Genomic DNA, 22,997 nt, shown 5'->3' with positions numbered 1-22,997 from the left:
CTCTACTTTATCCTCCCTAGTTTTTCCAGTTTTTTATTATTTAGGCCTATTTATAGCTTCATTCTTCTTTCATTCTTATTACCTTGTCTTTTTTGGGGTTTTTTTTTTTTTTTTTTTGGCAGAGTCTTACTCTGTCGTTCGAGGCTGGAGTCCAGTGGCATCAACATAGCTCACTGCAGCCTTGGGCTCCTGGGCTCAAGTGATCCTCCTGCCTCAGCCTCCTGCGTAGCTGGGACTACAGGTGTGCACCACCACGCCTGGCTAATTTCTTCTATTTTTCGTAGAGACAGGGTCTTGCTCAGGCTGGTCTCAAATGGGCTCCCACAGTGCTAGGATTAAGGCAGGAGCTCCTGGCCTTAATAAAGACCTTACGTCTTTATTACTACGTTAGGTAAATAACTGTTTGCCCTGCCCTCAACTCTGTGCCATCCTTGTTACCATTTTTAGATAAATCTTAGAGAAGAGTTTCATGCCTCTTCCATACCATTCAGACTTAGGAATATATAAGTAATTCTTTTGTCTCTAGAATTACCCTCAGGCTCTAGTACTAGGCATTGGCATTAGGCCCTCTCATAAACTGCTTTCATCTCATCTCTCTAGCATTACCTCCCACTGCTCTCTACCCTATCCCACTGTATCTGACACAGCATACTCATTTCTGCCTTTGCTCACGTGGTTCCTTTTCCAGCAATGGCTTTCTTTTCTTTGCCAGTACTTTTTCTTTTCTTTCTTTCTTTCTTTCTTTTTTTTTTTTTTGAGACAGAATCTCACCCTGTTGCCCAGGCTAAAGTGGCCAGTAGTTTTTTTTGATGCCTAACATAATTCACCTTCTCCGAGGAGCCTTGTCCTTATTAATTCAGCCCTTGTTAACCCTTTTTTCTTTCCTCAAATGTATGCACATTTGCCCTATGATATGCTTCACCTCATACTTTAAAAAATGGTTTTACTTGATTTTGGGTTTGTAGTTGCATCATGAAAATCTTGTCTTGAGTGCTTATGAAGTATGTAGATTTTGCTTCTGGCTATGATGCAGAAGCAGAGTGTAGCAGACAAAAACTCTTGCTGAGAATGACTAGAAGAGCCTGATTTAAAAAAAAAAAATCTATATGAAGGCATGGTAAGTTGCCAAGGCAGCCAGGATTTCAGACATTTGTGGATTCTTGGCAAAGGGAGACTGCAGCTATTAAGAGGCAGAAAGTCAGCAGAGCTTTCTTCATGAGGGATACAAAATTGTAGTTCAGAGCTGCCAAGGCAACCAGAACTTGAGAGGCCAAGATCCCAGAGAGAAGGGAGGTCCGTCCCTCCCCTCTTCCACCTGCTTTTATTTCTCAGGCATTTGCTGATTTTTAAACTGGGCAGGGTTAAATGCTAAAAAACCTTGCAGAAAGCTACTGAAAAGGAAGGCAGATTTAACAGGTCTTAAGTGTTGAAAAGCAAAAAGTTCATGATCTTTCAAGGAATATAGTCTTGGTAAATACACCAGACTCTCAGTTGGACCCTTGGACGGATATACGCCAGGGTAGAATGAGCTTTAATAGGCTTTACAAAGACTGCGGCCAGCTTTGAGTCAGCTCATGTCCTGTTTAGATTGTGAGGTGATCTACCCTCATTCTAACTGCATGTCAGAGAACATGGTGCATCTTTTGTAGGAACATAACATCACCCAGAGCCTGCACGGTTTTTCATACACAGTGAATGTCATTCTAAAAAAAACTACAAGTAAACCAAGAAACCAGACCAGGAATAAAACCATACAGTATAGAAATAGATCCATAGTGTGCCAGTCATCTAATTATTTTATCAGTCTCTAGGTGAAGGACATTTAGGTTGTTTCCAGTCATTAGGTTTTTCTTTTTTTATTTTTTTGTGACAGAGTCTTGCTTTGTCACTCCGGGTAGAGTGCAGCGGTGTCATCGTAGCTCACTGCAACCTCAAACTCCTTGAGCTCAAGCAATCCTCCTGCCTCAGCCTCCCAGAGTCCTAGGATCTGCCAGCCATCATGATGATGCTAGCAGTGGTGATAGAGATGGATATTAACTTCATATACGTGTGGCAGATATTACTTCTTCCAAGTTTATCTTTTGGCTTTTTTTATTAAGCTCTGCAGAAATTTAAACTGAATTTTAAGGATGAGTTGTTTTTTGCTTGGTATCTGTGGAGAGTAAGAGTGGAAGAAGGTAAGAGCATTTCAGACACAGGCATGGAGGCAGAAATAGCAAACTGTTGTGATTACAAAAAATTATTTCTGTAGGTTTAAGGAAAATATATTAGTCCTCAGTTAACCATTTTACAGCAGATATTAATATAAACATATATTTGTATTGTGCCAAGTAATCCACCAAATACTTAACAGCTTACAAGCTTTTGAATTCATTATTAATTTTGTCCGTAGTTCTGAGATATGGTTGTATTATTCTTACCAAGTTACAGATGAGGAAATTCAAGCGCAAAGAGATTTTTTTTTTTTTAACTTTGTCCAAGGACAAATAACTAGTAAGTGGGAATTTTCAAATTAGGATTTAGGTTTTGGGACTCAGTAAGTCCAATGTTCTTTTTCATCCTGCTGCACTCATAAGAAATTGAACCTGCAAGGATAAAACTCAAGCATAGTCAGGTACTAAGAGGTCATTACCTTTGGATTTGAGAGTTGTTAGGATAATATCTTGCCAATACAGTTGAATGAGATTCTTTTTCTAATTTTGCATTCAGTGTGGATGCTTTGACAATGATACTTTGTTCTTGATGGTTTGATGCAATTAGCAAAATATCTGTCTTGTTTCTTTGTTTGCCTTTGTTAGTAACTAGTCACCACACCCCAGAGAAAATCCTTTTTCAGGAAGGATCTTCAGGGAGCTATAGCTATTCCTACAGTTCACATTAGACTAAATGCAATACTCCCCCAGCTTAGGTCACTGGCCACAGATGTGTGTCATTTTTAGGGTATCGTATCCTTAGAGAGTTTCTCTTCCTATTAAGCATAGTAAAAGTCAGAGGATAGGCATTAAGAAAGTACTTCAACCATCGGATTCATTTACAAATGCTAAGACATTCAGCATCTCAGTGACACCTGAAGTAGTTTCCAGCATTTCTTTTCTGTGAGGTGAAGGAAGGGTGAGTTGTTTTTGTTCTACTGAAACATTTGAAAATCCCTATAAAAGCTGGTGGAAGGGTTGGTAGACTTGTGACTAATTCCTTTGGACTAAGGAAGATGGTGTTGTCTTTTCTGGTTCTGACTTGACACGTTGTTGCTCTGCTTTTGTGGTAGCATTGTTGTCATTCAACCACAGTTTCCTCTTTTGGGGTGGAGGAGGCTGACATACAACTTCAGGAAGGCAAGGGAAGTAAAGAGGAAATTAAGAAAAGTAAAGCCCCACATCAGCAGACACAAACTATTTTATTGTAAGTGATAGTTCTTTATTAAAAGTCAGGGAATCTGAAAGGTGAATAATAAATATCTTAGTATAATTAATAATGTTGAATGCATACATGTTCTGCATTCAGCTTTAATTTTTATTTTATTTATTTATTTTTTATTTTTATTTATTTATTTTTTTGAGACAGAGTCTTACTCTGTTGCCCTGAGTAGAGTGCTGTGGCATCAGCCTAGCTCACAGCAACCTCAAACTCCTGGGCTCAAGCAATCCTCCTGCCTCAGCCTCCTGAGTAGCTGGGACTACAGGCACACACCAACGATGCCCAGCTGATTTTTCTATTTTTAGTAGAGAAGGGGTCTTGCTCTTGCTCAGGCTGGTCTCGAACTCCTGAGCTCAAGCTATCCTCTAGCCTCGGTCTCCAGAGTGCTAGGATTACAGTCTGAGCCACCGCACCTGGCCATGTATTCCGCTTTAAGAGACATTATAAGAGACTTGGATTTATTTAAAAGGGAAGATTTTCATTTTTCTGATCCATTTCTCATATTAGCCTAAGTAGATTGAAACACCACAATTTTGTAAGGCTTCAAAGAAATTGTTTTGATATTATGATTACTTTTGTGTAAGTTTAAAATCCTAATATAGCATTTTACCCATAGCATTAAACTTTAATAGAGTTTTACAGAATTTAGAGAAACATGTTGAATAGGAAATAAAAGTATTATCACTGAATCATTAACTTTAGAAGTTATCTAATGTGTTGCCTTCATTTCTCAGGTGGAAACTGAGATCTAAAGAGATTTTAAGTCCATGATATGACGTGTGTGTGTGTGTGTGTGTGTGTGTGTGTGTTGGGAGGTCCCCAGGACCACTCACAGGTTCATAGATTCGCTAGGGGAACTTAAAGGACTCGGCACATAGTTGTACTCAACGGCTGTGATTTATTACAATGAAAAGATATAGAGCCAAATCAGTAGAGGGAGAAGGCATGTGGGGCGAAGTCTGGGGGAAACCAGGTGCAAGCTTCCAGAGTCTTCTTTTGGTGGAGACACACAAGGAATGCTTAATTCCTCCAGCAAGAATTTGTGACAATGTGTGAAATGTTTCCAACCAGGGAAACTCATTAGAGACTTAGTGTGTAGAGTTTTTATTATGGGCTGAAGACATAAGCATTCTCTGCCTAACGTGCCAAAATTTCAGACTCTCAGCAGGAAAGCAGGTGTTCAACATAAACTATATTGTTTCAACAAACAGTATAGGTACAATGAACCACTCTTATCAGGGTGGGAACCTCAAACCCAAGTTCCTAAGCACCAGCCACGGACCAACCTTGTAAATAGGCTTTTTTAAGGATAGGCAGTTAGGCCTGCTATGTCACCTCTTCTCTACAGTATGTGTGTGCATGTAACATGTGGCGTGTAGTGTGCTCTCATTAAATGTTAGCTGTTTTTGGCTGGGCATGGTAGCTCACACCTGTAATCCCAGCACTTTGGGAGTCTAAGATTGGGAGGATCGCTTGAGCCCTGGAGTTCAAGGCTACAGTGAACTGTGTTCATACCACTGCACTCTAGCCTGGACAATAGAGCAAGACCCTGTCTCCAAAAAAAAAAAAAAGAAAAAAAAAAAGAAATGTTAGCTGTTTTTATTTATTTATTACAGGGATTTTTTTTATTTTTTTATTTTATTTTATTTTTTTTTTTAGAGATGAGGTCTCTGCCACCCAGGCTGGAATTCAGTGGCCATTCACAGGCACAGTCACAGCTCACTGCAGCTTTGAACTCTTGTGCTGGAGTGATCCTCCCACCTCAGCCTCCCAAAGCACTGGGATTACAGGTGTCAGCCACTGTATCCAGCCTCCTTCTTGGCATTTCTAGAGAGCATTGTTAAAGTTAGGAAATAGGATTAAATGTTTAAGTTAATGTCACATTAACTCAGAACATTTTATGCTTAACCGTTTCAGTATTCAAGAAGTACTCTCTGTAATTTTTGAGCTTTTAGGCATGGCGCCATTTAATGTAGTACAGTCCTAGTCAGGACAAAAAATGATCTTGACTTTTTAGCATTTTGTATACTTAAGCATTATACATCCAAGATTTAAGCAGATTTATGTCAGTACTAATTTTGGTGAATATAAATTGGTACCCCACTCTTACCCCTGCTCATTATTTTTTTCTCTTAAATAAGTCAGAGGCGTAGTAAGATTTCAGTCAGTATACTGAGTTCCTACTTGGCCTTATATGTGAACTTTGAAATTTCTTAATAAATATCCCAAGGTGAATTTAACTTTTATATAATATACATAGGAAAGCAGTTAGATCATTACCTTTGTTTCTGATAAGTTGTACTTGGAAATAAATTGGATCAAACCACAATTTAAAGAGTGTTATCCTACTAACACCAGAGACAATTTTATACTTAAATTCTGCTGCATGCCACTCTACTGGCTGAATTAGTTTATAGAGTGTTTTCATTCTTATTACACTCATTTGATCCTCATAGTGGCCTATCATAATAGGTATTATTCTGATTTTATAGAAAAGGAAGTTGAGACTGGCTTATCTGAGGCTCTGAAACTTCTAAGTTGGGGATCAGGCTTTTAACTTCGTATTATTTCCACTATATAAAAGATGAAAATCGGGTGCAATCCCAGCTACTCCAGAGGCTGAGGTGGGAGGATTGCTTGAACCCAGGAGTTGGAGACCAGCCTGGGCAACACAGAAGGACCCCTGTCTCTAAAAAAATTAAAAAATCCAAAAACATTAGCTGGGTATGGTGGCATGTACTATAGCCCCAGCAACTCCACAGGATGAGGAGGGAGGATTGTTTGAGCCCAGGAGTTCGAGGATGCAGTAAGCTATGATCATGCCACTGCCCTCTTAGCCTGGGCAACAGAGTGAGATTAAGTCTCTAAAAAAACTAAATAAAAAATAAATAAAAGATGAAAATGTTAAGCTCTTGAGACATTTTGTACCAAATATCAGCAAGAACCATTTTAGAGAATGCAAATTCTCCAATAGTAAGTGAAAATTATTTCTACCCAGGCTATCACTAAAATATTTTTAGTCTCTTATTTATAAACCAGAATAAGATTATGTTCCTTATGTTGCTTCCCAAATAAAAATAAAGATTTAGAATTTTTAAAAGTAGATCTGAGAAGAATCTTATGCATTGTACCAGAAAAAACTATCATGGAATTTGTTATTATATCTTGGCCCGAGGAAGGCCTTTCCAAATATGATACAAAATGTGGAAGCCATAAAAGAAAAGTTTGATTAATGTAACTACATAAAAATAACTGCTATAAGCAAAGTCAACAGAAATAAGCTGGGAAAAGTATTGCTATTCCTGTGACATAAGGCTAATTTTCCTTATATAGAGAGAGCTTCAGCAAATCAAGAAGAAAATAGAAGGAGGAATAAAAGAAATGCATATATATTTCATATCAAAGCAAATTACTCTTACTCATATAACAAGTAATCAATTTAACTCATAAAATAAGTATATAAGATATAAAATTTCATCTATTAGATTGGCAAAACTGAAAAGTTTCAACACACTGTTGGAAAAGGTGTGAGGACAATGGTACTCATGCATTACTGGTAGGACTATTAACTGATACAGGCTTCATGAAGGAAGGGCAATTTGGTATTATCCTTTGACCCGGAGATTTTGATTCTAGCAGTTTATCCTATGAATACACTTGCAGACATTCAAAATGATATATATGCAAGATCATTTATTACAGCATTGTTTCAATAGTTTCTGTATTTAGGTATCTGTATTTAGGTCTCCCTTTTTATTCTTGATATTATTTTGTGTTCTTTTTTTTTTTTAATCAGTTTTACTAGACACTGGTTTATTGGTCATTTCAAAGTACCATGTGAAAAATTGAATCAGCCAGGGATAGTTGTGATCAGCAGAAATCTACTCTGGTAAATTTAATTAGAAAAGGAATTTATTGACAAAGAATGTTGGGTAACTCAAAATCACCAACCAGGTAGCTAGAAAACTGGGCTTCGAAAATGGCAGCCAGGATCAAAGAGCAAAGTGTGTATAATAATTTTTTGAAATTTTTTGAAACTTCATTGTGACCTAGTATATTATCAGTATTTTTAATTATTCCTTGTTTGCTTTAAGAAATATATATTTTGTTCACTGGGTACATACATAAATATAAAATATATTATCAAGTTAATTTAATTGTTCAATTTTTCTATATTTTTACTATCTTTTAGTCTGCCTGATCTTTTTGTAACTGTGGTGTGTTAAAATTTCTTGCTGTTATTTTGGATTAATTTTTCCTTATAATATTATTAGTTTTTGTTGTAATACACGTTCATGCAAGTTTATGATTGTTATATCTTCTTGATGGGTTGGCTTTTTTTTTTTTTTTAAAGATAGTAAGGAAGACTGTATTCGAGGGGGCTACTACAGTGGAATTTGTAGTAGGGGAGAGATATTGTGCTCAACTCTGGATGAGTTGCCTTTTAATCATTATGCAATTTCCCTCTTTATTCCTATTAAAGCTTTTCTCCCTGCTTTGTTGTGAGCTAGCTCTGTGGCCTTGGGCCAAGTTATTTAAACCCTCACTTTTCTTATTTTAAAATGGGTATAATACCTACCTTACAAAGTTTCTGTGAAAATTGATAAAGAAAATGTACATGAAATACATGTAATAGGTTGAAAGTAAATGGATTTAAAGTACTTTTTTGCCATAAGGGTTTTATTTTCCCTTCCTTCTTGCCTTTTCTCTTTTAAAGCATCTAATTTTAAATACTATCTGCCTATAATTGGAAATGTGCTTAAGGGACAAAAATAGGCATCAGGACTTTTTTTTAAGTGGGTGAAGGTGATGGAATGTTTGCCTCCCAAACTCAGGGTCTAACCATTCTGTAGTACTTGGTAGGCTTTTAAGTTACTGTTTTCTGTATTTGCATTGGACCTAATGTTTCTAAGTATCTTCTTCATTCCTCAATATACTAAATAAGAGTCTTTCTAAAATAGTTGAGACAACTGAAAAAAGACAAAAGGCAACTTTTTGGGGAGCCTGCTTTTCTAGAACAAATATTTTATCAACCTCAATGGGATGTAGAGTTATTAGTCTTAAAATTAATACTCTATTTAGATTACTAAATATATGCAGAGGGTGTAAAGAAGGGTCATTTACATTTAAGAAGTTAGAGTGTGTACTTTCCCCCACCTTTTTAAAGTACTTAAGGCTTTTATTCCTGTTCTTAACTTTGATTTTTATCATCTATTTATATAACCAACATGTATTGTGTTTCCTATGGCCTGATGTCTTGGACTTAAAAATACATGTAGAAAACGGGAGAAGACAGAATTTCAGCTGAGAAAACAGCATAAAAGATTTGAAAATACTGTATAGCATATATATGTTGTGACTAGACTGTCAAGAGTTGAGAGATACAGTGCTTTAGAAAGATAAAATTGTGATTGATCTCTGGAGAACTTTGAGTGACATGTTGAAAAGTTTTGACTTTATTCTACAGGCCAATCAAAATCACTGAAAGCTTTGAGGATTAAAAAAGAATTAGGTTATATACTGAAAATATATATAAGATTATATGCATGTTATATATTTTATACTTTGGCATTGTTGAGAAATAGTAAAATACAGCATTATGAATAAAACTTCAGCTTATTTAAAATCTTACTTAGCAATGGCTAGGTGTGGTGGCTTGGGCCTGTGCTACTTGGCAGGCTGAGGCAGGAGGCTCACTTGAGTCCAGGAGTTTGAGACTAGTATCTACAAAAAATAGAAAAATTAGCTGTGCGTGGTAGTGCACGCCTGTAGTCCCGGCTACTTGGGAGGGTGAGGTAGGAGGATCACTTGAGCCCAGAAGTTTAAGGTTGCAGTGAGCTGTGCTTATGCCACTGCACTCCAGCCTGGGTAACAGAGCGAGACTCAGTCTCTAAAAAAAATAGAGTCTCTAAAAAAATAATGTTACTTGGTAAGATTGAACTAAAGCTTTAAATTTAGTTTTTCCTTGATGTCTTTTAACATGTTCCTTTTATCAGTGAGCCCCTTTGTGTTAGTCCATTTTGCATTGCTATAAAGGAAATACCTGAAGCTGGGTAATTTATAAGGAAAACAGGTTTATTTGGGTTATGGTTCTGCAGACTGTACAAGAAGCCCGACACCAGCATCTGCTTCTGGTGAGGGCTTCAGGGAGCTTCCAGTCAAGGTGGAAGGGGAAGGAGGAGACATGTCACATAGTGAGAGGAGCAAGAGAAGGAGGAGGTGGTGCCAGGCTCTTTTAAAAAACCAGCTCTAGTGTGAACTAATAAAGTGAGAACTCAGTATGTGGGGAGGGCACCAAGCCATTCATGAGGGATCCGCCCCCATGACCCAAACACCTCCCACCAGCTCCTGTCTCCAACACTGAAGATCAAATTTCAGCGTGCGATATGGAGGGACCAAACATCCAAACTGTATCGTCCTTCTAGATCACACTGTGTAAAATTACCTTTTTTTCCTACCATACATTTATTTTCTTCTGTAGCACTTAGTACCACCAGTCGTAGTATATATACACACACTTATTTGTTTTATTGTCCGTTTTCCTCCACGAGATTATAAGCTCCATGAGAGCAAGGACTTCATTTATTTTATTTTATTTTTTGAGACAGGGATTTGATCTGTCTCCTGGGCTGGAGTACCGTGGTGTCATCATAGCTCGCTGCAACCTCAAGCTCTTGGGCTTAAGCAATCCTGCAAGGACTTTATTTGTTCAGTGCTTCTCCCCAGTGCTTAGAAGAGTGCCTGATTTATAACCTTTAATAAATATTTGTTAAGTGAGTGAATGAATATTCAAATTAAGATGACCACAGTTTTTAATGTGATTTACAGTGTGGGGGCAGCAGTACCTTCCATAAAAAGTCCTGTTAAAAAGTATTTTCTTTTCCCTTTCTTCCAGACTTTATATTCAGAGCACCAATCAAATTAAGCAAGCCTGGGGAACTTCGTGAAGAATATGAAAGCCTGAGAAAGGTATAGTATATATATTATCATGACCGACCTCCCCTCCCCTCCCCTCCCCCCCCCCTCCCCTCCCCTCCCCTCCCCTCCTTTCAGTAGGGTCTTGCTCTGTCACTGGGGTGCAGTGGCATGATTACACCTCATTGCAACCTCCAACTCCTGGGCTTAAGCAATCCTCCCACCTCAGCCTCCCAAAGTGCTAGGATTACAGGTGTAATTGCTTGTATTATTTTTCCTTATCTTGCACGGTTCTTCTAATTACATGTAGATGGTCTTTAATTGCTTTCACTCTGTTAAGTACTCCAGAAGAACTGTCCCGTAGGCCAATGAGGGGATAGTGAAATAATTTCTTTGGAAAACATTTTCCATTGGTAAAGCTTTTATCTGTATCTATATTATCTTATTTTTCATGTTTTCAAACTAATTGTGGGAATCACCTACAGAAGTAAAACTTTAAAAAGGCTGGCAATAAGAAATATGTCGCTGGATTTGTGTCATTCTTTCCCAGCCTTCTCCCTGCACCACCACCCTTCACCCAGCTTTATAATTGATTAGGTAATCATTCTACATGTATATATTTAATACTTTATGAAGGTAAGTAATTGGCTTAATCTGAATCAGGCATCATCATAAAACAGGTGAGACAATAACACTGTTGTGGCATTTTATACTGAATGAAAAATCAGTATTTAACAAGGGCATGTTAAAGAGAAAAGATGATAGAAAACTGTGCTTAATTACTACAGATTCTTTGACCTTCCCTTTTAAGTGAGGGTGTTAAATGTTGACTTGGATCCTCATGTTCCTTTTCTGTTGTTATTGGAGGTTTTGTTTCTTTTTAAACCACTTACAAAGCTTTTTTTTTTTAAATAGAATAAATTATTTTCAGGGATCACATCAAAAGAACTACACGCTCTTCTTAAATAAAGTTTCAGATTATGCAGTTATAGTATTTACTTCTAATATACCTTTTTAGAAACTTCAAAAATATGGAAATTATAAAGCTGTCAGTTTGAAGATAATCCTTGAAACAAGGAGTTGGAGATAGAAAAAGGAGGTAAAGCAGAAGGCATAGGAAGAGTAGAAGTTTGTATGAGCCTTGGGAGAGTGAAAGAAACCTTGAGGAACTGTACTTTTTGTTCCTGTTAGAGGGGAGGTACAGGACAGTGGTTTTAAAAGAGGCTGATGGAATAAGGTTTTGTGAAGCTAGGACAATCTCACCTTGTTAAACTGGATTGAATTTGGAAAACACTCACCTACGTCATTTGGGTTAAATAAAAGTAGGTCCCTCTCCCCTACACCAAGTATCCGAGTTATCCTACATCCATTGTACAAAATGGAAATCCATGCCATAAAATAAAGAAGCACTATTAGGCATACTATTTAGCAGTAAAAAGGAGCAAACCACTGATACATGCTACCATATGGATAAACTTCAAAAAGATCCTAAGTGAAAGAAGCCAGATATAAGAGACCATATATATATTCAATGATTACATTCATAGAAAATGCCCAGAATAGACAAATATATGGAGATAGATAGTAGATTAGTGGTTGATGGGAACAGGGGGTGGGAACAGGGATTAATAGTAAATGGGCATGAAAGATTTTATTGGAGTGATGAAGATTTCTAAAACGGATTTATGATGTGTTCCATATCTTTGTAAATTTATTAAAAATCATTGAATTATGCACTTGAAATGGATGGATTATTAATATATAATACATAAAATATGCCTCAATGAAGTTATAAAAAAATTAAAAGGCACTAAACATTTGGATGAAGAACTAGATAGACATGCTTCTTAGAATGCATATTTTCTGAAACAAAGCAAAGTGAATTTATAATTATCTGGGTGAATCCCTAGAGGAAGATGATCTTTGAAAGTTTATACTGAGCAAAAGATGGCAAGTGAAAGTTAATTCTACCCAACTCTTTATCATTAATTTGATGTATAACATACTACTAATACACTTTGTATTTAGTATACTTTATTACTTTAAAGTGACAGTGAAAACTTTTATATGGGCTATAAAATGTTAACAAAAATTTTATTCCCCTAAGTCTAGTTCTTTTAAAAGGTGTTACTTTATTTAATAATCTATTCAATTCTACTACCTGTGAGAGATTTAGGAACAAACCAGGTTGAGATAAGGGGACTGCTATAGAATGGAAGTGATTTATTTATTTTTTTTATTTTTTGAGACAAAGTCTCACTCTGCTGCCTGTGTTAGAGTGCCATGGCGTCAACCTAGCTCACAGCAACCTCAAACTCTTGGGCTCAAGTGATCCTTCTGCCTCAGCCTCCCGAGTAGCTGGGACTACAGGCATGTGCCACCATGCCCGGCTAATTTTTTCTATATATGTTTTAGCTGTCCATATAATTTCTTTCTATTTTTAGTAGAGACAGGGTCTCGCTCTTGCTCAGGCTGGTCTTGAACTCCTGAGCTCAAACAATCCACCCACCTCGGCCTCCCAGAGTGCTAGGATTACAGGCGTGAGCCACTGCGCCCGGCCTTGGAAGTGATTTCTTTCAGATACTCAACTAGGCTGTAAGGGACTACTAAGAACAGGGAGGTGTGTTCTTAATGTCCTTTTCAGTCAAAGACCTTTGAGTTAATATGCTTACTGAGGTCACTGTGAGTTTCCAAATTTATGATTCTATGAATAGGTTTGGATTTCTAAATACGTTTAGATTTTTTTCTTCCTGCTGTATGTTGTAGTTAATTGTGTCTTTTTAACATAAGAAAAATAATGCACAAATATGCAGAACCAAATGTGAAAGATCCTCTGTAGCTTTCTTCCTGCTGTCTTCCCCAGAGGTACCTAGTATCAATACTGTAATGTTTGTCTTAGACTCCTTATATGCTTACATAAACATACACACACGTACACTCTAGCCTTTTTCAGTATAAATGAGATCATGATGTGTATTCATTAATTAGTGAGATATTTGTCATGCCCCTAGTATATGCTGGGCAGTGGGGATGCAGTACTGAAGAAAACACTCAAGATCCTTGACCTCAAAGAGATTCCTTTCTAGTGGGGAAGACAGATAAGAAATAAGCAAACAAATATTTAATGTATAATACTAAAGCAGGGTAAGAGAAGTTATATGGGAGAGAGTGGGAGGGAAACTTGAGGAGACCCAGAAAGTTTTATGTAGAGCAGTGAGGGAAGGTCTTTCAGAGGAAGCAACACTTGAACTGAAACCTAAAGGAAGTGAGGGAGCAAACCAAGTAAAGGTATGAGGAAAGAACATTCCAAAGGCCCTGAAACAGAAACAAGTTTGGCTTGTTCAAGGAACCAGAAGGTGATTGTGGCTGGAGCTGAATGTGCAAGGAAGTGGAAGGGTGCTTTGGGGGTGAGGGAAGATGAGTTGGGAGACAAAAGGGCCAGGTCAAAGAAGGCCTGATTAACCTAGTAAAGAGCCTAAATTTATTTTAGATATGATGGGAAATCAGTAATATGATCTGACTTATACTTTTGAAAGGTTTCTGGTTGCTGTGTGGAGAATAAACTGTAATAGGCCTAGGAGTTCGGACTTGTGTTTTCTGTGAATAGTAGAGACCCCGAAATAATAAACAAATTAGGTATCCAGCATTCCTGCTAAATGAGTAGATTTTAGCTGCTCTTGCCATTAAAAAAAAAAGAATGGGTAACTATGGAAGATGGTGGATATGTTAACTTGTTTCACTATAGTAATCGTTTTACTATCTATATGTATCCCATAGCATCATGTTACATACTTAAACATACACAATAACGTTTATTTAAAAAGCAAACAAATTAGGAGTTTTATTTTTCTCAGGCAACAAACTGGAGGTAAGCAGTCCAGGGCTGATATGGCTGCTCCATGACATCAATGATTTAGGTTCCTTTTGTTTTTCCTTTTGAGCATCTTCAAGCATCCCTGTCTCTTATGGTATGTGATGGCTGATCCTCCTTGAGAATCAAATCCAGACAGAAGGCAAAAGGGCACATGTTAGCTGAATTGTTTTTTTGTTTGTTTGTTTGTTTTTTAAAAGATGGGGTCTTGCTCTGTTGTCCTGACTAAAGTGCAGTGGTGCAATCAAAGCTCACTGCAGCCTCATACTTCTGGGCTCAAGTGATCCTCCTCCCTGTCTCCCAAATAGCTGGGACTATAGGTGTGTGCCACCATGCCTGGCTAATTTTTAAAATTATTTTGTAGAGATGGGGTCTTGCTCTGTCACCCAGGCTGGTCTTGAACTCCTGGCCTCAAGCGATCCTCCCGCCTCAGCCTTCCAAATTTCTGGGATTACAGGTGTGAGCCACCTTGCCTAGCTGGAATTGGATCCTTTCAAAGAGCTTTGTCTAAGTCCCCCTCACCCAGTGGCTTCACCTATATTTTTTAGTCCTATGTCACAGCTACTAGGGAGGCTGGGAAGCATAGTATTTTGGCTAGCTACAATAACTTCCTGAGTAAAATCAGGGTTTTCTTAGGGAGGGAGCAGAAAATGTGTATTGGATTGGCAACTAGCAGTCTCTGCCTCATGGGGCAACAATGGAAAGGAAATAAGGCCAGTAAGGACACATTTGGAGTAAGCAATGTGTTGGGTTTAACCAGGGTTTGGGTTTTGCCAGAAGTATGACAGAGGGAAAGATGCAGTGGACTTGAGGGTATATACAAGGGCGTTATTATAGTTTTGGATCATGGATCTCGGTTGTTTAAGGAGGAAATTGAGGACCTGAGGGACGTGGTGGACAGTGAAAGAGTGGAAGGGTCGGTGGACTGGAAACTTTGATGGTGAAAAAGAATTGTAAAAGTAGGATTACTAGCATACAGATAAAGCTGGAAAGCTTGGAAATGGGAAATGATGGTCTAAATGTAAGGCTTACATGTGAGCCTTGGGAGGTGTTTTAGTCATTGGACATCACAAGATTTAAGGTATGACTATGGGAGTAGATAGCTGAAATAGGATGGAGGGAAAGATTTATTTAAGAAGGAGGTCAAGGAACACTGGAGGTGAGAGTACATTGATACTGAAATCTTTAGGAATGATCACTAGAGTAGTTGGAGAGAACTTGAAATTAAGGTGCTGAGTTTTTCTGTGAATAAGGGAGAGTGACAGGGGTTATGAGTATTATAGTCTGAGGGTAAATACTTCAAAGAAGCTAGGATTTTTGAGGAATAATATGATCTATTCTGTGACTTGCTTTTTTCACTTAACAGCATTTTTTGGGGGGTGGGTTTAAATATATTAATAGCTACTTTTTCATCTTACATGATATTTCATATTATGAATGAGGCATAATTCACCTACTCATTCCATTATCATTGCCCATTTAGTTTTCTGTTTCCCTCAATTTTAAAGAAATACTGTGCTGAGCACTCATGAACAAATGTGAGCAAATACATCCTTTAGGTTAAATTCCTAGAAGTGAAAGTGTGAAATGGTATGTACACTTTTTGTATTTAGGTAGATATTAACAAATTGTCTTTTAAAAAGACTTTTCAACTTATTCTCTCATGAGTGGTAAAAGTGAATCCTTTTTCCTCAAATCCTTGCCAAACTTTTATTTTTGTTTTTGATATTTTACTAGTCTCCTAGATGAAAATGATCTCATTGTTTTAATTTCATTTCTATGATTACTACAGAGGAGCAGTATTTTATATTTATTGGCCATTTATATGTTTTCTGTGACTTCTTGTTTATATTTTTACGTGATTTCTTGTTTATAACCTTTAGACATGAAAACCAGTTCCATCTTTTCGGTATTTGTGGTCTCGACTGCTGGTGGCATGCAGCATGTGGTTGTTTTTCCGTGCTCTTATAGATTTATTTTATTAAAAAGAAGTTTCCTGACATTTTATGGGGTTTTTAGTGGAAAGGGAGTATTAACACAAGCTCAGTCCTTCATCTTAATACATTGCTTGAGAATTTTATTATAATTTGTTCTTGTTATGTAAGGGTCTGCAGTAAATGCATGTTGAAATGAAAAATAATTTTTAGGGAGAAATGACTTCAATATTGATCTCTTTGTATGTTTTTGTTATATATGAGACTGCTAGTCATCTTTGTCTCTTTTTTTTTTTTTTGAGACAGAGTCTTGCTCTGTCACCCTGGGTAGCACGCAGTGGGATCTCATAGCTCACTGCAACCTCCAATGCCTGGGCTCAAGAGATCCTCCTGCATTAGCCTCCTGAGTAGCTAGGACTACGGGTGCACACCACCACACCCGGCTAATTGTTTCTATTTTTAGTAGAGATGGGGTCTCACTCTTGGCTCAGTCTGGTCTCGAACTCCTGACCTCAAGTAATTCTCTTGCCTCCCAAAGTGCTAGGGTTATAGACATGGACCACCACATCTGACCTTTTCTTTTTTTAAAAATTTCCTTAAAAGTATTTTGTATTTTAAAAGTATCTTGTATTTACTTAGGAAGTTTAAAATATGTTCTGTCACACCACAAAAGAAACATGTTGTTGGCTTATTTTAAAAACTTTTTCTATTAGATTATACATCTTTCAGGATGGATCTGTTTGTTTTGATCTCTTTAACTGCACACTTCTAATATAATATCTTGCGCATAGGAATTCACCAAGTGCTTATTGAATTAAATTGTTGGTCATCTAGTTTCAAACCCCCTTGTTTAATGAGAAATAACTTGTATAAGAATGTGTAGCTGGCTCATGATAGAGCTACATGCATTTTAAGATTTCTAGGGTTCTTTTTGCAACACTGTTTGCTATTTTTTTCTTCTTCCCTCTGAAATGTTATATAATCTTTGAGGAAATGCCACTTTCAGCATGTGCTGGCATACCTCTTTCTAAAACCAGAAAATATAAGATCTTATAGTTCATCTTTAAGAACTGTTAAGATATGTGGTACTAAGGAGAAGGAAAAACTCTCAAAACAGTGTTTAAATTTTAACTATACAAGGGGAGAACAGCTAGCTGAGGGGATGCTCAAAATCTAAGAACATTAGACATGCTGGTTGTCTCCTTTTACTATTAATATTTACAGCTACCCAGGGTGAGGAGAAACAGCTTTATCAAGTAATGGGCATTTCAAAGAAAAGAATACACTTGGGAAATTTAAAACATGATCAAATTTAATTAAAATAGCAGGTTATTCAGTTTATTTCTGCAATGTGCTATTTTTCCTTGTCTCTTTCATTTATGAGAAGGAGGATCAGTAGTTATGAGGTTACTGTATAAATGTTTTTATGGTTTAGAGACTAGTTTAAAAAAATCATTTAAATACCACTTGAAAGCCAGACTAAGGAATTTTCCAGAATGGCTGTAACTATTTTGTCTCTAGTACAAAATAAAATATTTTGTTAAAATATTTGATTAGTGAGACTTTTAATAAGTTAGAATAGCTTTATTTTTTCTGCTTATGAAAATAAGCATAATTATACAATTCTGTGAATTATAAAAAAAAATTCAGGTTATCAAAAAGATTTAAAGAAGAAAGGGAAAATTACCAGTAATCCTGCCACCTAATAACCATATTTAAATGTTTATTGTAAACCTAAGACTTTTTAAAAAATAGATTTTGGATCATACTGTGTATGCCATTTTTATTGACTTTTTAAAATTAGCATACCTTATGAAGCTTTCCATGTTAATACATTGTTTTTGTGGATAGCATCAGCAATAGTGACTGATTAGAATTAGACCTTATAGAAGCAGTAATTGTTAATGCCAAATGAGAGTATAGACAGAGGATATAAAGCATCAGTTGCTCTAGATACCTAAGTAAATGGAAATGTTCTGATACTAATTTGATTATCCAATAAATTCATCATGTTCTGAATCAATGGTTCTGAAGCAGTGGTCCCCAACTTTTTTCTACCAGCTTGTATTATACTGTTTTCATAACCCCCACATGAATTTAAAATATTTTAAAGTGTCTTCTATTAAAGAATAAGCCCTAGGCTGGGCAAGGTGGCTCATGCCTGTAATTCTAGCATTTTAGGAGGTTGAAGCAGGAGGATTGCTTGAGGCTAGGAGTTCAAGACCAGCCTGAGCAACATAGCAAGACCCCATCTCTACAAAAAATTTTTAAAAATTAGCAGAGTGTGGTGGCATGTGCCTGTAGTCCCAGCTACTCAGGAGGCTGAGGCAGGAGGATTGCATGAGCCCAGGAGTTTGAGGTTGCAGTGAGCTATAATGATGTCACTGTACTCCATCCTGGGTGACAGAACAAGACCCTGTCTCAAAAAAAAAAAAGTACAAGCCCTAGACATCAACAAAAAAATGTATTCAATCTGTTTATTGAGATGGCAATATTTAGTGGGTATAATCTTGCAGACTTTAAGTATCTGATTTATTAGATTTTTAAAACTATATTGAATATTAATGGTTCCCGTTACTATCCTTATGGATCCTCCCTAGGAATCTAGAGTACCAATTTGAGAACTGTTGGCTCAGAGATAACTAGAAAATGAGTAAAATGTGCAAAACTCATAATTTACTGAATGTTTTCACATGTATCATTTTATTTTTATAAGAAAATATGTTATTTGTTAGGGGAAAGATTAATGAAATACCATGAGGTTCTGCTCTCACAAATTATTTCTGTAGCCTACTATTACTGGGTGGTGGTCCTTTTAACCAATTCTTTTTTTTTTTTTTTTTTTTGACAAAGTCTTGCTCTGTCACCTGGGCTAGAGTACTGTGGTATCAGCCTAGCTCACAGCAACCTCAAACTCCTGGGCTCAAGTAATCTTCCTGCCTCAGCTTCCCGAGTAGCTGGGACTACAGGCGTGCACCACCACACCTGGCTAATATTTATTTATTTAGTTAGTTAGTTAATTAGTTATTTTAGTTGCCAGCTAATTTTTTTTTTATTTTTAGTAGAGATGGGATCTCGCTCTTGTTCAGGCTGGTCTCAAACTCCTGACCTCAGGTGATCCTCCCGCCTCGGCCTCCACCGCATCCCCATTTAACCAATTCAGATAAGAAAATGAGAAAATTATGGATGCATGAGCTTCTATTCTTTAAAGTATCATTGGGCAGCACTCTTCCCACAAGCCTTGTGTTCATGGCACTGTCTGATTGGTTACCATTTATGGTGGCATTGAGAGTATAGTGGTTCCTCACAAAGCATGGGGACTGGAACAGTCACCACAAGAGATACGGTTTGTGTCACAGAATATATTTATTGGAAGGACCTTTTAAAGAACACTTAGTCCAACCTCATCATTCACTTCAATGGCATTCTACTAGAATGTAAGCCCTATGTGAACAACTTTGTCAGTTTTGATCAGGGCTATATTACTGAGCCCTAAAAATAGTGCCTGACACATAGAATATGATGCTCTGTAAATATTTGTGGGACTGAATTTATTGAACACAGACCTTGTGTCTGGAACTCAAGTAGGGAAGGGGAAATCAAGAATGAATAAATCCCTGATTGAAAGAAGCTTGTAGTGTCTGGGGGAAGAGGGATAGTTGAAACCAAGTAACTGAACACAAGTAATTTGTATTAGAAGTCCACAGTAGAGCTATGTTCTGGGTGTTAACAAAATGTATTTTTTTTTTTTAATTTTTATTTTTTGAGACGGAGTCTCGCTCTGTCACCTGGGCCAGAGTGCTGTGGCGTCAGCCTAGCTCACAGCAACCTCAAACTCCTGGGCTCCAGCGATTCTCCTGCCTCAGCCTCCTGAATAGCTGGCATTACAGGCACAGGCTACCACACCTGTCTAATATTTCTATTTTTAGTAGAGATGGGGTCTCGCTCTTGCTCAGGCTGGTCTCAAACTCCTGACCTCAAGCAATTCTCCCACCTCAGCCTCCTAGAGTGCTAGGATTACAGGTGTGAGCCACTTACCTGGCCACGAAACGTATTTTAAAATTCTTGGTTTGAAACAGTATGGTATGTTTATGTGTTTTATTCTATACTCCAAGGATGGCTAGTTAACATTTGAAGTACTAACAGGGAATATACACTCTGGAGTAGTTACTTAGCATCCAAAAGACTCTAATCAGAACTTTCACTCCATAGGCTCTTATAGGCCCTTCAATTATTTTAATCATCACCAAGCACCTGAGATTTGTTAACAGGCATAATGGATATTATAACTTATTTCTTAATTTTTAATATTTATAATATTCAAGCAGACATAAAAGTGAGTAGGTTAATAAAATGAACCCACATATACCCATCACCTAAATTCAATAATTATGTTGATAAACAGTTATGAAGATAGATAATTTTACATGGGGAAATGAACATTATCAAGATATATGGATTGGTGGGAAGTATTGTATAGGCATCTCTGCTCTTGCATGAACAGAGTTTAAGAATCTAGTGAAAGAATGAAGTTGGACCTTTGTCTTATACCACATGCAGCAGGTCCTTGAATAACGTGGTTTCATTCAACATTGTTTTATTAATAATGTTGATAAGAAAAAAAAAATCACTTCCTGGTGAGGCCACTGTCTATATGGAGTTTGACTCCCCATGTTTGTGTGGATTTTCTCTGAGTACTTTGGTTTCCTCCCACATCCCAAAGATGTGCATGTTAGGTGAACTGGCTTGTCTGTAGACATTGTTCCAGTCTTGAGTGAGAGGGTGTGTGTGTGAGTGTGCCCTGCAATGGAATGGTGTCCTGTCAAGGGTTGTTTCCACCTTGTGCCCTGAGCTGCCAGGATAGGATCTGGCCACTCATGACCCTGGGCTGGAATAAGCGAATTAGAAAATGAATGAATAAATCAATGCAAATTATTATAAAATAATTCGTAAAGTGTATGATAATTGTACAAATGCACAACAGTAAACTATGCAGTACGAAAATACTCAGCCAGCTCACCATATCTATTGTTATTTTTGAACTATGTAGTGGTAGGAGATGCTCCTTAAAATTTTCTCTTTGCAAACATTTATTCCTTTATTTAGCCCACCCACCACTTTGTTGTCACTCACTGACTCGCCAAAAATTGTGTAATTATGTTACTTGTGTTTATTAATCTATCTTAAATGGATGTATAGCTTGCATTTATTTTAATGTTTAGTATTAGAAGTGTTTTGGGTCTTTATTTATTAATAGAAGTTTGGTGATGTTTTTGTGACTAGAAATAATGCTGTGGGAACTTAATTCTTATATCAATTAGCCTATGGTAAGATTGGTTTTGTTATACATCATTTCACTTAAAGTCGCAGTTTCCAAGAACCTATCAATGACATTAAGTGAGGATTTACTGCATAAAAATTAATGAAAAATGGATCAAAGACCTAAATATAAAACACAAAACTATAAATAGAGAAAAACACATGGCAAAAACTTCACAACATTGGATTTAGTAATGATTTCTTGGATATGACACCAAAGGTATGGCCAACAGAAGAAAAAAACAGACAAATTGGACTTCATGAAAATTAAAAGTTTTGCATATCAAAAGACATTATCAACAGAATAAAAAGCTTTCACACAGAACAGGAGAAAATACTTGCAAATCATATATCTGGTAAGGGATTAATAGTCAGAAAATGTAGAGAACTCCTAAAACTCAACAGCAGGAAACCCTATTCAAAGATGGGCAAAGGATTGAATAGACATTTCTCCAAAGAAGATATACATATGGCCAATAAGCATATGAAAAGATGCTCAACATCAGCAATAATTAGGGAAATGCAAATCAAAACTACAGTGAGATACCACCTCATAACCATTAGGATGGCTACTACCAAAAAAATGAGAAAATAACAAGAGTTGGTGAAGATGTAGAGTAACTGGAACCCTTATGTACTGTTGGTAGGAATACAGAATGGTACAGCTTCTGTGGAAAATAGTATGGTTGTTCCTCACAAAATTAAAAATAGAATTACTGTACGATTCAGCAGTTCCACTTCTTTGGGTATATACCCAAAAGAATTGAAAGTAAGATCTCAAAGAGATATTTGTACACTCATGTTTATAGTAGTTATTGACCATAGTTAAAATGTGGAAGCAACCCAGATGTCCATTGATGGATGAATGGATAAGCCAAGTGTAATATATGGTTACAATGGAATGTTATTCATCCTTAAAAATGAAGGCATTCCTGACATATGCTACAACATGAGTGAACCTTGAGGACATTTTTCCAAGTGAAATAAGCAAGTCACAAGAGACAAATACTGTATGATTCCATTTATGTGAGGTATCTAGAGTAGTCACAGTCAAAGAGATAGACGGTAAAATGGTGGTTTCCAGGGGTTGGAGAGAGGGAGAAATGAGGAGTTATTGTTTAATGGGTATAGAATTTTAGTTTTTTTTAAATTATAAATTGACAATTTTTAATTGTACAAATTTATGGGGTACAAAGTGATGTTATAATTTATGAATAAAATATGGAATAATAAATCAAGCCAGTTAACATAACAATCACCTCAAATACTTAATATTTTTGTGGTGAGTACATTTGAAATTTATTCTCAGCAATTTTGAAATGTATAGAGTTTCAGTTTTATAAGTGAAAAGAGTTCTGAAGATAGATGGTGATGGTTGTACAACATTAGGAATATATTTAACATCATAGAACTATACACTTTAAGATGTTAAATTTTTATGTGTATTTAACCACAATAAAAAATTAGGCGGGGAAGCAAGAATCTAGTGAGCCCAATAGCCTGTTTTGTATTTAGCTGTTAATGGAAATTTCAAGTTCCTGATT

The 22,997-nt window shown here is 36.7% G+C and overlaps 1 protein-coding gene across 1 annotated transcript in view; it reads left to right on the top strand.

Moving 5' to 3' along the window:
* Positions 1-22,997, top strand: part of RNF169 (ring finger protein 169) — a 78,448-nt gene that overhangs the window by 17,341 nt on the left and 38,110 nt on the right. Inside the window, exon 2 of the mRNA XM_069469247.1 lies at positions 10,310-10,383. Within this exon, the coding sequence (XP_069325348.1) occupies positions 10,310-10,383 (74 nt within the window). The remainder of the gene's footprint in view (positions 1-10,309; positions 10,384-22,997) is intronic.

This window comes from Eulemur rufifrons, chromosome 6 (genome assembly GCF_041146395.1).
Source record: "Eulemur rufifrons isolate Redbay chromosome 6, OSU_ERuf_1, whole genome shotgun sequence".
NCBI lineage: Eukaryota > Metazoa > Chordata > Mammalia > Primates > Lemuridae > Eulemur > Eulemur rufifrons.
This window is presented reverse-complemented; position numbering and strand designations above follow the sequence as displayed.